General features: G+C 40.7%; 1 protein-coding gene across 4 annotated transcripts in view; it reads right to left on the bottom strand.

Moving 5' to 3' along the window:
* SEC24B (SEC24 homolog B, COPII coat complex component) overlaps window positions 1–15,375 on the bottom strand; it is a 101,286-nt gene continuing 85,911 nt past the window's right edge. For 2 of the 4 annotated variants that reach the window (XM_062199751.1, XM_062199752.1), the window contains exons 17-24: window positions 13,204–13,377; window positions 12,480–12,590; window positions 8,651–8,826; window positions 7,622–7,759; window positions 6,356–6,460; window positions 5,466–5,558; window positions 1,166–1,269; window positions 1–922 (exon numbers count right to left, since the gene is read on the bottom strand). In XM_062199751.1, coding sequence (XP_062055735.1) covers window positions 808–922; window positions 1,166–1,269; window positions 5,466–5,558; window positions 6,356–6,460; window positions 7,622–7,759; window positions 8,651–8,826; window positions 12,480–12,590; window positions 13,204–13,377 — 1,016 coding nt within the window. In that variant the 3' untranslated portion in view covers window positions 1–807. The remainder of the gene's footprint in view (window positions 923–1,165; window positions 1,270–5,465; window positions 5,559–6,355; window positions 6,461–7,621; window positions 7,760–8,650; window positions 8,827–12,479; window positions 12,591–13,203; window positions 13,378–15,375) is intronic. The other 2 variants (XM_062199753.1, XM_062199754.1) reach the window with 1 other exon arrangement.

Here is a 15,375-nt window from a genome sequence, read left to right as displayed (position 1 = left end):
AAAAAAAACCAAACCATATTGTCAAGCAAAATATTTTTAATTAATAGGCTGATCATAAATAAATCCACATAAAAGATTTAGCAGAATTACAAAGAGTTTGTGTCTCATTTGTGGACTCAATGCAGAATATGCATTGGTCTATCTCATTCTCTAACCGTGACAAAAAGAGATGTCATCCAACAACCCAGAGCAGTATAAGCAATTCCTATTCTGTAGCTACATTTTTACACTTTCTTTACAAATGTAACAGTTATGTACATTATACATATATATATATATGTTTTTCTATAGTTCGTGTTCTGAAACTATTGTTTTTACAGGGAAAATGCTGAATTTATTTAATGAATATGAATCATTCCTTGTTAAAAAGTAATTCATATAAACAAATAACATGGTACCTGCTGCCTTTTTGGAATCTTTTGTCAGAGTTCACGTCCAAAAATGTTATATTAATAGTAAGACAAAAGAATTTATCTAATTTTATATTAGGACATATCATTCCACACAGTTGTATCAATTTGCCCGCTTGCAACAAACAGAACACTACACTGCTGCACTACTGGAAATGTGTAGAAACCAATTCAAAATAGACTGGGCGAAACAGCGTCATCCCTACCATTATTTCAGGCTGAAGAAAATCTGTCAAGTTCTCTTTTCGCCTTTATCTTTTGCCACAACCTCAGAGTCCAGTGCATTGAATCGTGTAACAGCAAGCTCCTGCATTCCACATTTCTTGTGTGCTTCGCCAACAGATAATGCTTTACCTAGATAATAAACCTTTTTCTTCTTATTCCATTTTATTCTACTTCACTTACAAATTTGCTGCTGAACATGAAGCAAAAATTCATAATAAGAGAATGCAGCTTCTGTCCGGTCTTCAATCAAATGCTGAAAAAATTCTGTTTTGGCAGGACTCTCATCTCTGAAACAGAAAAGGACATTTGTCTAAAAATGCATGTTGTTAAAAAGAATAATTATTCATTAAAAAAGCTGTTAATAAGTAGAGACTATAGAAAAATGGAACACAGGAGATATTAATCAAGGAGCAATATTCTACCACCAGAATCTATTTTGACATTATTTAAAGTATGCTTAAAAGACATGTTATTTCACACATATTGCACAGGAAGAGATAACTTCATAATTCAGTCACATAAGTTCTTACTTCACCACATGAAGGACTGGGCTTAGTGGTCTGCTGTCTCTTAGCCAAGTTATAAAAGATCTGGTTCTTTCTGATGAAAGCGTATCTAGTTCTGGAAGATGTGTCTGGAAAAAAAATATAATTAGGAAACTATTTCCTATTCAGTACTCATCACCAGTATTAAAACTAAATCTTAGTTTTCAGTACCACCAACTGCATCACTCTATTCCCCAGCCCCAAGAGTAGCAATCAAATAAATGAAATTTAAATTGTTGACAAATCTGTTTATATGAGCATACTTTGAATTTAATTAGCTTACTGATAAGCTGACCTTGAAAAAGAAAAAAAAAACCTTATAATTTTTATGTACTTATGAAAAGAATAGACTTTTAGGTCTTTCTAAAATAGCCTTGCATATAGTTTCAAAACACTTATTGGAATGTAAATAAAATTAAAATTAAAAAGATAGATTAATTGTATTTGTAATCCTTGTCAATAGGAAAAAATGGCTATTTTCATGGGACTTTTTTCAACTATTTTTTAAAAATACACATTTAAAAATCACATACACAAGCATAATTTTTGAAGGAAAAAAAAAAAAAAAAAAAAAACAGCGACCAGAAAAGGGGATGGGGCCAGCATTGTAGTGCAGCAGTTAAGCTGCTACTCACAAGGCCAACACACCATTATCAGCGTTCTAGTATCACCTGCTCCTCTTCCAATCCAGCTTCCTGGTAATGTGCCTGAGAAGTCAGCTGCAGATGGTCCAAGTGCTTGAGTCTCAGCCACCCAAAGGGAGACCCAGATGCAGTCAGAGACTCTTAGCTTTGGCTTGGCCCAGTACCAGCTACTGAAGCCATTTGGGAATGAGCCAGCAAATGGAAGATCTCTCTCTCTCTGTTTCCCCCAACCCCTGTTCCCCTATCTCTGTCACTTTGCCTTTCAAATAAATAAATCTTTACCTCCTTCAAGGTGTACTTCAAGTATTTTGTGGAAGAATGGAATGAAAATATTTAAGTTTATTCTGGTGAAAAGTTTTGAAATCCATGAATATGAGAGGGCTTCAAAAAAAGTTCATGAAAATGCCTACTATGAAAAAAACCTGCAGGAGTTTCAAATTGTTTTACTCCAAAACACATTTACCTGTGCATCTCATCTTCCATGAACTTTCTGAAGAAGCCCCATACAAATGGGATCATACTATGCACTCTTGTCTCACGTCAGGCTGTAATCTTTTTCTTAAGTATGTATGGGCACCCATACATGCATCTATGAAAACAGCTATGGGATACATTGCTAGGAGTAAAAAAATTAACTGTGTCACAGCATTTGATTTTGAATTTTAACACTGTTAAATGGCACTTCCAAAAGGTTTGCATAAATGGACACTACAGTGACTGGTGCCTTGTACCCTCTATGTGATCACCCATCATCAAATTTTAAACTCTGTCAATCTGGTATATGGAAGAAATGCTCTGTGGTTATTTTATCTCGTTTTCCTGAACTATGAGTGAGGCTGATCTTATTCCACACGGCCAATACTATGTTCTCCTAAGGACTGCATGTTCAAATCCTCTGTCCATTTTTCTTCTTTTTCCCTTAGGGATCACAGGGTGTCTTTTTCTTAGAGATTTGTAATGTACTTTTTATAATAGAGAAGATAGCTCTTTTCCAGTATTATATAGATAATTTTATAATTTTGTTGTCTATCTTTGGGCTTTATTTTTACCAAGTAGAAACATTTTATTTCTATGCTCTTGGGTTTATTAATCTTTTGAATTACTAACTTACAAAAGCTTTACCTGTTTCTATATTATATAAATAATTGTAATAAATGCAGTGACTTGTAATGGTTTGCTGTTTCACATTTAAACACCTGATTCATTTGAAAGTTATTTGATGTACGGAACAAGATAAATATCCAGCTTTGTTTTCTTCCCAGTGTCTAATCCATAGTCCCATCATTTTCTTTCTAATTCCATTTCCTCTGGAGTGACTTGAAATGCAGTCTTTACCACATTTTGTTTTTCATGAACTGGATACATTTCTGAAACCTATTTAGTTTTACTGACTGACCTGTATATTGTACCCGTATCGTAGTACATTTAACTACAACTTTACAATAAGATTTCTTACTTTATTTAGTAGAATGTATTTTTCATAGTTTTCCTTTGTGTGGACACCAGCCTCCCTTTCCAAATGTTTCCTTGTTCTTTTCTGTTGAGTCTTAATAAGGAACTCTGGTATTCACTTGCCAAGTTAGAAACAAAAACTGACTAAGATTACATCGAATTTATATTAACTTTGGGAAAAAGAGAAAGTCTACAATATACAAGAATAAGGTAGGCCTTTTTTTGCAATTAATTGAATATGTACAACTGCTTTCAGAATTGTATTTCTTTGGTATTAGTTAACACATATTTGGTAAAAGGCAACTGGAAAAGCTGTAATAAAAATAATCTAAGTCAAAAACTATGGTTGCTTTCCTCTTTTCCTGGGGCCAGCGCTGTGGTGCAGAGGGTTAACGCCCTGGGCTGAAGCGCCGGCATCCCATATGGGTGCTGTTCGAGACCCAGCTGTTCCACTTGGGCTCCTGCACCTGCGTGGGAGACCCAGAAGAAGCTCCTTGCTCCTGGCTTCAGATCAGCGCAGCTCCAGCTGTTGTGGCCAACTGAGGAGTGAACCAGAGGATGGAAGACCTCTCTGCCTCTCCTCTCTCTATGTAACTCTGACTTCCAAATAAATAAGTAAATCTTAAAAACAAAAAAAAAAGAACATTAAGCCTTTGTCTTAAAATGTAAACTAAACATGGATTTCAAATTTTTTGCAACAAAATAAACTCCTAATTTAAAAAAACCCCTATGGTTGTTGGAAAACAATTTGATGGTTCATCACAAAGTTAAATGTAGGGTTACCTCACGCCCTAGCAACTCTACTACTGGCTACAAAGCCAAGAGAATTTAAAATATATATGTATTCGCACAAAAACTTATGTGGTAGCAATAGTCACAACAGCCCCAAAGCAGAAAACCAAAATGTGTTATATCCATAAAATAGACTAGTTTCAGTCATAAAAATGAATAAAGTAGTAATATGCACGTACTTCAAAAAAGTGTGGAAAATAAAACTGAAAGATTTATTTATTTTCGTGCAAAGCAACTTTGAGATCCATGCATAACTTTTCATTAACTTTTTGAAGACCTTGGTATGCATTGGATCTCAAACTTTTTTGCTACAAAAATAACTTTACATTTTCCATGGGCTTTTTAAAGTATTCCTATATATGCCACCTAATGAGCAAATTTTGATAACATGGGAAACAGTCTAGTGTTGTGCAGTGGGTAAATTTGCTGCTTGCAATGCTGGCATCTAATACTGGAGTGCCAGCTCCAGTCTGAGCTGTTTGGTTTTTAATCCAGCTTCCTGCTAATGTGTCTGGGAAGGCAGCATATGATGGCCCAAGTACTTGGGCCTCTGCCAGCAATGTAGGAGACCCAGATGGAGTTCCTGGCTCCTGGCTTTGGCATGTCCCAGCCCAGGCTGATGTGGCCATTTTGGAAGTGAATCAGAGGATGGAAAATCTCTATCTTTTAAATAAATAAATATTAGGGGGAAAAAATGGAGCTGGCGCAGCAGCATAGCAGGTAAAGCTGCTGCCTGCAGTGCCGGCATCCCATACGGGCACCAGTTCCGGGGACCCAGTTGCTCCATTTTCAATCCAGCTTTCTGCTATGACCTAGGAAAGCAGTAGAAGATGGCTCAATTGCTTGCACCCCTGCACCAATGTGGAAGACCTGGAAGAAGCTCCTGGCTCCTGGCTTTGGATCAGCCCAGCTCCAGCCATTGGGGCCATTTGGGGAGTGAACCAGTGGATGGAAGCTCTCTCTCTCTCTGTAACTCTGCCTATCAAAAAAATAAATCTTAATAAAAAAAGAGGAAGAGAGAGAGGAGGGAGAGAGAGAGAGAAAGAGAGAGACATGGGAAGTGAAAGAAGCAAAACAAATAGCCACATAATCGTATGTCTTCATTTATATGCCATGCCCAATGGGCAAATCTGTAGATAGAAAGTAGATAGGAATTTCCAGGGCAAGAGGGATCAGGGAGGATTGGGAGATACGGGGTTTCTTTTCTGGGGTGATAGAACTGTTCTGAAATCAATATAGTGGTGAGAACTGTGTAACTGTATAAATATACTGAAAAACAAAACAAAAACACTGAATTGCACACTTTTAAAACAGATAACATAGTGAACCTTACATAAATCTTATGTTAATAAAAAAAAAAACTAAAACAAAAAGTTAAAGTATAAAAATCCACTGACCATTTTCTGTGGAATTGATGCAAAATTAGGGCACCCCAGTACATCCTCTATGAAGTTATTTTCACAGCCTTTTCCAATCCAAATGTAAAAAACCTACAAACAAGACAACAAAGTATCAAAAATCCCCTAATATTTAATAGAAAACCATCAACAGCTAATTTTCTCAAACTAATCATGCATAAGAGAAGTATACAATCTCAAAATAGGCACAACATAAAAGTAACATGGAAACTGTACTTAGTTCATTGTGAATGTACATCCAAGGATCTAGAGTGGTTTCTATTGTTTTTGCTTCAATTTTAAGGATTCCCAGAAAATTTATAACTTCCTCCTCCCCCACTATGAATGCAGTGCTTTAATCAAGATGATTGACTCACTCTATTTCCCACTCATTCTTTCAATTATTGCCTCCCATTCTTGTGTGGTGATGCAAATCCTTTGGCTGCTCTATCTCGAAGCCATCTTGACCACTCTGACACCCTTTATCACTGCCCGTGCCCTGTGACTTGTCCTAAACTCCTGAACTCCCATCATTAACAGGACTTTCTCGTTCAAGTTATAATCTCTTGAAGTTCCTGTGGATTTTATGACTCTACATGGTAACAACCTTGAAGACAGGAATACAACTTTGTAACACTTCTCTGCACCAAGTACATGTAATCCAGGACTCTGAGTACTCCATTTTAATGAGATTTATTTATTTATGATAATAATATGATGTGCATCTGGGAAAATCTAAAGTTAAATAATCTCTTGTGCCAGTTACTAATTTAGTGCCTCTCAATTCCTAATCCAACTTTCACGGTCAGCTCTGTGGTCACAGAGCTGGATGTTATGTTTCTCTTTTTGCCAGGTGGGACAGTGCTGAGCTTTGTTAATAGGGTGCTTACAGAGCCACAGTCCATGAGGAAGGCACCTTCTCTTGTCAGCTTCTCTGCAGACAGTTTTTGAAGAGGTGGCTGAGGTACAACCCTGTCATTAACATGAATTGCACCCTGAAAGAAAAATAACAATGTGAATGCGCTTATATTACTATCAATAGTTTGTGTGCTAATGTCCACTAACTCTCTTTATTAAATATGGGAACATGCTACTTGAGAACTAGATGGTATGCAAAAATATCAATTATACATTACCACATTGCCTCAAACATACTCAAACTAAAAAGGTAAAAGCATGAGTATATAAAATGATCTGTTATTTATTTCCTTCCTTTTTGGGCTACAATGTATCCCCTTTTGGATAAGTAGTAATATAATTGCTGAATTAGAAATATGAATGATATTCTGCTGCATATCAAATTGCTTCTTACATTTATCTAGTAACAAAAGGCTATGTTTGAAGTTAATACTAATTTCAAAGAATATAGTTTTAACCCAAGGAAGAAAAAAGACACTACATGTTTGTACCTGAAAAGTATTGTTGGATACTGGATTTTTTACTTTAAAATCAAAATTACAATCTGATGTCAGACAGTCATTATCTACAAAATATAAATGGAAATTAACACTCTACAACTTAGGTGTGTAATAAGTATTAAAACCAAACCCATGGTCAGCGCCGCGGCTCACTAGGCTAATCCTCCACCTGCGGCGCCAGCACACTGGGTTCTAGTCCCGGTCGGGGTGCCGGATTCTGTCCCGGTTGCCCCTCTTCCAGGCCAGCTCTCTGCTGTGGCCCGGGAGTGCAGTGAAGGATGGCCCAAGTCATTGGGCCCTGTACCCCATGGGACACCAGAAGAAGCACCTGGCTCCTGGCTTCGGATCAGCACGGTGCGCCGGCCACAGCGTGCAGGCCGCGGCGGCCACTGGAGGGTGAACCAACGGCAAAAGGAAGACCTTTCTCTCTGTCTCTCTCTCTCACTGTCCACTCTGCCTGTCAAAAAAAAAAAAAAAAAAAAAAAAAAAAAAAACCAAACCCACAAAATAAATTATTTCCCATATGAAACTATTTTTGAAACCTCAGTTACTATTGATATTACCAGAGAGTGTTAGAAGCCAATCAGATCCATAGCTAGTGTCCTTACTTAATACAATACTACCGTGGAGGGGACAGGAATAGAAAAAACTATTAAAAATAAATTATTGATACCTTTGCTGTAAAACAGAGGTACTCAAACACATTCAAATTTTTCAAATGCACACTGAAATGCATACCTCATCTGTCAATCTGTCTATCCGGTATAAGTTGGGATGAATCATTTTCATTAGATGGACAAGTGGTTGAGACTTTATCTGACACATGGCATACACACGATCATCTAGGCGTGTGCTTGTACCCGTTCTAAAGGCTTTCTGCAAGGAAAAAAGACATGTTTTCAAGAAAACAAAAACATAGTGGGAAAATATTAAAATAAGTACCATTAATCATAGGAAAAGCATGTCCTTCACATCAGACAGACTTGGATTCTATTCTTAGCTCTGACATCATCAGAAGAACAAGATAATAATGCTCACCTCTCTAGGCGGCTGTAAGGATTAACTAAGAGTATCTATTAACAGTGCCTGAGACAAAAGAAGGATGCTCTGTAAATGTTAGATCCTTTCCTTAGGGCCTCTCTCCAGAAGCAAATGGCACAAGTGGGTTATGACGGCTCACTTGGCTAATCCTCCACCCGTGGCGCTGGCACCCCGGGTTCTAGATCTGGTTGGGGCGCCGGGTACTAGTCCCGGTTGCTCCTCTTCCAGTCCAGCTCTCTGCTGTGGCCCGGGAGGGCAGCGAAGGATGGCCCAAGTGCTTGGGTCCCTGCACCCACATGGGAGACCAGGAGGAAACACCCAGCTCCTGGCTTTGGATCGGCACAGCACCGGCTGTAGCGGCACGGCCATTAGGGGAGTGAACCAACGGAAGAAAAACCTCTCTTTCTCTCTCTCACTGTCTATAACTCTCTCTCTCTCTCTCTCTCTCTCTATCACTGTCTAACTCTGCCTGTCAAAAAATAAAAAAATAAAAAACACAAGTGGGTATGACCATAACATTATTCAAACTGCTCATACATGTTAAAGAGGCAGAGGATATGGTTTCACAAGGTCACTGTATACCCATATACAATCATTTTCCACTGAATTTTTTGGCTACTCTTCAAAACTTCCAATGCTAAAGTCCATTATCCTTTATAGCAATACAGATTTTATTTAACATATGTATCTGAGACAGAAAATCTTTATCAAATATAATAGAGCTACCTGTTTGAGAAGTGCCAAAACATAGAGTGGAAATAATTTGAGGGAGTTGGGTGCAATCAGTGCAGAGTGCTGAAAATTTGAAACAGTTGAGCCATATGCAGACAACGAATCCACCACCGCATTCACTAAGGCGTCTCTTGCATCTGACAGACTTGATGACACTGATCGATCCACAGCTGTAAAGGAATGAAAATGGGCAAAGGTTTAAATATTACATTCCAATAAGCTCTGTAAAAGACAGAATATGCATTATTTAATAAGCATAATGTAGGTCATCTGCTCCCTCACTTGAAGTATTATTTTATTTATTTGAAAGTCAGAGTTACACAGAGAGAGAAGAGGCAGAGAGAGAAAGAGGTCTTCCATTCCTGATTCACTCCCCAAATGACCACAATGGCCAAAGCTGAGCTGATCCGAAGCCAGGAGCCAGGAGCTTCCTTCTGGTCTCCCACCTGGATGCAGCGGCCCAAGGGCTTGGGCCATCTTCTACTGCTTTCCCAGCAGTAGAGAGCTGGATCAGAACAGGAGCAGCCAGGACTCGAACCGGCGCCCATATGGGATGCCAGCGCTGCAGGCTGCAGCTTTAATCCGCTGTACCACAGCGCTGGCCCCATTTTTCTAAACCAAATCTGAGTAAATCTGAAAATCACAGTAAGTTTAGATTCTTTTGGAGTTTTTTTGTTTTAATCTGTTAAGCATAAAACCACTTAGCCACTATTCATATTAAGGGTAGATTCATACACTTCTGAGAAAGCCCTGGGGATGTTTCTATTACTCAAATGGAAATCACATGTATAATAAATACATCATTCAACAATCACAATCAACGTACATTCTCTAACCTAAGTTATCCCTTGTGATTCTCTAAATTTTCTTTACAAAGCAATCCAGATCAACAAATAAAACATGAGAACATGGGGCTGACATTGTGGTATCACAAGTAAAGCCATCACTTGCAGTCCTGGCATTCTATATCAAAGTGCCAGTTCAAGTCCTAGATTTTCCACTTCTGATCTAGCTTCCTGCCTATGTGCCTCGAAAAGCACAGGAATATGACCCAAGTATCTGGGCCTCTGCCAACCACATAGGAGACCAGGATGGAGTTCTGGCTTCTGGTTTCCACCTGGCCCAGACCTGGCTTTTGCAGCCATTTAAAGAGTGATTAAGTGGATGAAGCATCTCTTTCTCTGCCTCTGCCTCTCCATCTGTTCCTCAGCCATTCAAAGAAATCAAAAACAATTAAAAAAAAAGAGAGAGAGCAAACTGAACAACACAGGTTTTCATGCAGTCATTGAAGAAATAGGTATCAATGGGAAAATTATTTTTTCTCTAAAAACCTCTTATTAAGACAGAGACAATCTATATAAAAATCCAGTACTAAAATAATCAGTTATGGTATAATTCAAAATCTAGATTTAATTGCTGTTTTTCTCCAGGACTACTTGGGAAAAAATTTTATTTCATTCATGTCTAAATTCATATATAAGGTAAATTCATTAAAAACAAAACACTCAGTGTTGTTAAGTATTAACTTTCCGAAGGATCTTTTTATCTTGCATATAGTGACACTTTTTTGACTATAGTTCCATGGTGGTTACACGTAAAATGCATAGCCATGTAATCACTACCATCAAGATACACAAGTTTCATCACCCCAAAAATATCCCCCTGTAGTGCCTCTTCACAGCAAAACCCTCCCCATGTCCCCAACCCTGGAAATCACTAACATACAATTCATCCAATCTTCTCATTTCCTGAATGTTAGATAAATGGTATCATATAGACATAGTCCTTGGAAAGTACTGCTTCTTTACACTTAGCACAATGCCTTTGAGAGTCATGCATGTTTAGATATTGATAGTTCATTCTTGTTTTAAAAAATATTGCTCAGGCCAGCGCCGTGGCTCAATAGGCTAATCCTCCGCCTTACGGCGCCGGCGCACCGGGTTCTGTCCCGGTTGCCCCTCTTCCATGCCAGCTCTCTGCTGTGGCCCGGGAGTGCAGTGGTGGGTGGCCCAAGTCATTGGGCCCTGCACCCCATGGGACACCAGGAGAAGCACCTGGCTCCTGCCTTTGGATCAGCGCGGTACGCCAGCCGCAGCGCGCCGGCCGCGGCGGCCATTGGAGGGTGAACCAACAGCAAAGGAAGACCTTTCTCTCTGTCTCTCTCTCTCACTATCCACTCTGCCTGTAAATAAATAAATAAATAAATAAATAAATAAAAATATTGCTTCAGGCGGGTGCCGCGGCTCACTAGGCTAATCCTCCGCCTGCTATGGTGCCGGCACTCCGGGTTCTAGTCCCGGTCGGGGCACTGTATTCTGTCCCGGTTGCTCCTCTTCCAGTCCAGCTCTCTGCTGTGGCCCGGGAAGGCAGTGGAGGATGGCCCAGGTATTGGGCCCTGCACCTGCATGGGAGGCCAGGAGGAAGCACCTGGCTCCTGGCTTTGGTTCGGCGCAGCATGCCGGTCGTAACAGCCATTTTGGGGGTGAACCAACGGAAAAAGGAAGACCTTTCTCTCTGTCTCTCTCTCTCTCACTGTCTAACTCTGCCTGTCAATAAATAAATAAATAGAAATATTGCTTGAGGGGCTGGCACTGTGGCACGACAAGCTAAGCTGCTGCCTACAATGCCAACGTCCAATACTGGAGTGCTGGTTTCAGTCCTGACTGCTCTGCTTCCCTCCAGCTACCTACTAATGTGCCTGGGAAAGAAAGCAGCAGCAGATGACCCAGGTACTTGGACTCCTACTACCCATGTGGCCGGTGTGGAAGTAGCTTTGGGCTCCCGGCTTCAGTGCAGACCAGCCCTGGCTGTGGCAGCCATTTGGGAAGTAAAACAGCAGATGGATGATCTCCTGCTCAGTCTCTCTGCCTCTGTCACTCTCCCCTTCAAATAAATAAATCTAATAATGAATTAATAACTTAGTCTTCAAATTAAATAAATAAATGTATTACTAACAGGTGAAAAACAGAGACAACGAGCTCCCATATGCTGATTTACTCTGCAAATGCACATAACAGACAGGGTGGGCCAGGGCCCAAGCAGGAGCCAGAAACTCACTGAGTCATCCACATAAGTGGCAGGTACGCAATGGCTTAGGCCATTACTGCTGCCTCCCAGCATCTGTATTAGCAGGCAGGCAGAGTCAGAAACCGGAGCCAGGTATTCCAATGTGGGATGCAGGCATCTTAACCACAATATCAAATGCTCTTCCCTGGTTCATTTCTTTTCATTGCTGAGTATTCCATTCTATGACTAAAAAATACTCTCATTAGTTGAGTCCATCAGGTTTTTACCAGTTTTCAGTTATTCTGAATCCCCTAAAAGATTTTTACATTAAGAATGACCATCAAATATAAGAACAGTTTAGGGGGCTGGTGCCGTGGCATTGTGGGCTCAGCCTTGGCCTGTAGCACTGGCAACCCACAGGGGCACTGTTTCTAGTCTTGGCTGCCCCACTTCCCATCCAGCTCCCTACTAACGGCCTGGGAAATAAATGGAAGATGGCCCATGTGCTTGGGCCCCTGCATCCATGTGGGAAACCAGAAAGAAGCTCCTGGCTCCTGGCTTCAGCTCAACCCAGCTCCAGGGGTTGCAGCCATTTGGGAATCAAACCAGCGGATGGAAGACTTCTCTGTAACTTGGCCTCTCAAATAAATAAATAAATATTTTTTTTTAAAAAAGAGAACAGCTTAATTCATAACATTAAAAGGAAAATGTAAAACATACTTTTTAAATAAGGAGTTTATAGGATGACAAAATCAGCTGTGTTTCAGTTTTTAGGACAGAAAAATTTATTTCACCTGTTCCTTTACGTTTTACTCACCCATATTTGCTAGAAGGCAGATGGCAGCTTGAACATCCACTCCTGCATAGACATCTGCTAGTGAACTTACCACTGGCAAACAAAGCGTATGCACTCTAATTCTCCGCTCACCTAAACAAAATGATGAACAGATGTCATTGCACAATATAGTAAACCAAGAAAGGGACAAAAAGAACAGATCAAAATTTTACTCAAGTTATTCTGACTAGATGAGATCACCCACAGGATTTTGAAATGTAAAAAAGTTTACAACTAACATGTTTTAAAGAAAAAGGAACACTCTCTATATCTGAAGACACATGATGAATCTATACTGTATTTCATCTCTAGCTGGACATTAGGTTCTACTTTTTATTGTAATTTCATACTAAATTATACCCAACAGACATTTTAGACTGTCAAATAGCAGATGAAGACCTGAATTGCTACAGCTCTCTATTTTATAGGGAGCAAGAAATATTGCAAAGGATGGCACAGCTGGATTTACCACAAGTTTCAACCAGAAATAACTGATCCTAGAGAATACAAGTCTTCTACAAATGAAAAAAGTATATTACTAAAGACTCAAAAGTGAGCATTAAGAAAGGACAGAAGAAACCAACAGAACTTATTTTTGATTAATACAAATGCCATTACTTGGTACTGTGCATTCATTTTCTTTCCACACACGAAAGAGCGTGTGTCTATTCCTGTGTATGTTGTATTTCATTTCTGTTAACATTACCTTTGCTTGATGTATACAACAGGGCTGTTTGAAAGCACACTAAGGAAGTATCTGTCAAACTTTCTTCAATTGACAACTGCACTGCAAACCCAGCATCAGGATTGATGTTGGCAAGGGATAACAAGTCAGTGGATCGGACAAAGAAGTTTCCATGAAAAGTATGCATTGAAAGACCTAAGAGGAGAAAGCTCAATATGAAAGACGAAGTAACAATATTTTCACCTAAGCTAAAGTTACTTTTTTAAAAAAAATTATTAGTTTCATTTCAGTTGAAAGGTAGAGATAGAGACAGAAACAGATCTTCCACCTGCTGGTTCACTCCCCATATGCCTGCAATGGGCAGGGTTGGACAAAGTAGAAGCCAGAAACCCAGAATTCAAATCTGGCAGCTCATATGGGTGGCAGGGATCAAAATACCTGAGCCATGATCTGCTGCCTCCTATAGTGTAAATCAGCAGGAAGCCACAATCAGAAGTGGAGCTGGGGCCAGCGCCGCGGCTCAATAGGCTAATCCTCCGCCTGCAGTGCCAGCACACTGGTTCTAGTCCCGGTTGGGGCACCGGATTCTGTCCCAGTTGCCCCTCTTCCAGGCCAGCTCTCTGCTGTGGCCCGGGAGTGCAGTGGAGGATGGCCCAACTGTTTGGGCCCTGCACCCGCATGGGAGACCAGGAGAAGCACCTGGCTCCTGGCTTCAGATCAGTGTGATGCGCCGGCCACAGTGTGCCGGCCACGGCGGCAATTGGAGGGTGAACCAACAGCAAAGAAAGACCTTTCTCTCTGTATCTCTCTCTCTCACTGTCCACTCTGCCTGTCAAAAAAAGAAGTGGAGCTGGAATTCAACCCAGGAAATTCCAATACGTGATGCTAGCAACCCAAGTGGCATCTTAACCACGGCACCAAACACCAGCCCCCTGAAGATTTTTTTTAAAAAGATTTATTTATTTGAAAGGGAGAGTCAAATACACACACACACACACACACAGAGAGAGAGAGAGAGAGAGAGAGAGAGAAAGGACAGAGTCAGACAGAGAGATCTTCTATCTGCTGGTTCATTTCCCAAATGGCTGCAATAGTTAGGGCTGGGCCAGGGCAAAGTCAGGAGCCTAGAACTCCATCGGGGTTTCCCACATGAGTGGCAGGGGCCTAAGTACTTGGGCCACCTTCTGCTGCTTTCTCAGGAGCATTAGCAGAGAGCTGGAGAGGAAGCAGAGCGGTCATGACTCAAACCAGCACTGCGAGCCAGAACGCCGGCCTCACGAGCAGCAGCTCGGTTTGCTATGCCGCAACACTGGCTCCTAAATTTACTTTTTAAAGTCAAAGATGCTTCTCACTTTGAATCAAAAGAATCTCAGGAGAGTAAAGTTAGAGTGTAGGCAGAAGGTTCCAAAATACTAATTAAGGGGCCGGCGCAGTGGTACAGTAGGTTAACGCCCTGGCCTGAAGCGCCAGCATCCCATATGGGCACCAGTTCAAGTCCCAGTTGCTCCACATCCAATCCAGCTCTCTGCCATAGCCTGGGAAAGCAATAGAAGATGGCCCAAGTACCTGGGCCCCTGCACCTGCGCGGGAGACCAGGAAGAAGCTCCTGGCTCCTGGCTTCGGATTGGCACAGCTCCGGCCGTTGCAGCCAAATGGGGAGTGAACAATTGGATGGAAGACTCTCTCTGCCTCTCCTCTTTCTGTGTAACTCTGACTTTCAAATAAATAAATTAATTTTTTAAAAAATACTACTTAAAATAACCAATGGAGATTATAAAGAAGGAAAACTACATATTTATCTTGTATTGATATCTAATTTTATTAACATTTTCTGCTTTATGATTTGAAATCAGACACTGACCTAAACAGGCACAAAATTAAACAAATGAGGATTACTGTACAACTCTTCTTAGATTGAAAATAAGGGACCAGAATCCCTACAGCAAACATTCAAATAAAACCAAGGAAATGTAAATTAAACTATCATGAAGGCAGGCCGGCACCCAGGCTCACTAGGCTAATCCTCCACCTATGGCGCTGGCACCCCAGGTTCTAGTCCTGGTTGGGGTGCCAGATTCTGTCCCGGTTGCTCCTCTTCCAGGCCAGCTCTCTGCTGTGGCCCGAGAAGGCAGTGGAGGATGGCCCAAGTGCTTGGGCCCTATACCCACATGGGAGACCAGGAGGAAGCCATTT

This window comes from Lepus europaeus, chromosome 8, assembly GCF_033115175.1.
Source record: "Lepus europaeus isolate LE1 chromosome 8, mLepTim1.pri, whole genome shotgun sequence".
Taxonomy (NCBI): Eukaryota; Metazoa; Chordata; class Mammalia; order Lagomorpha; family Leporidae; genus Lepus; species Lepus europaeus.
Note: the sequence above shows the minus strand (reverse complement) of the source record. Positions and strands in the feature narration are given on the sequence as shown.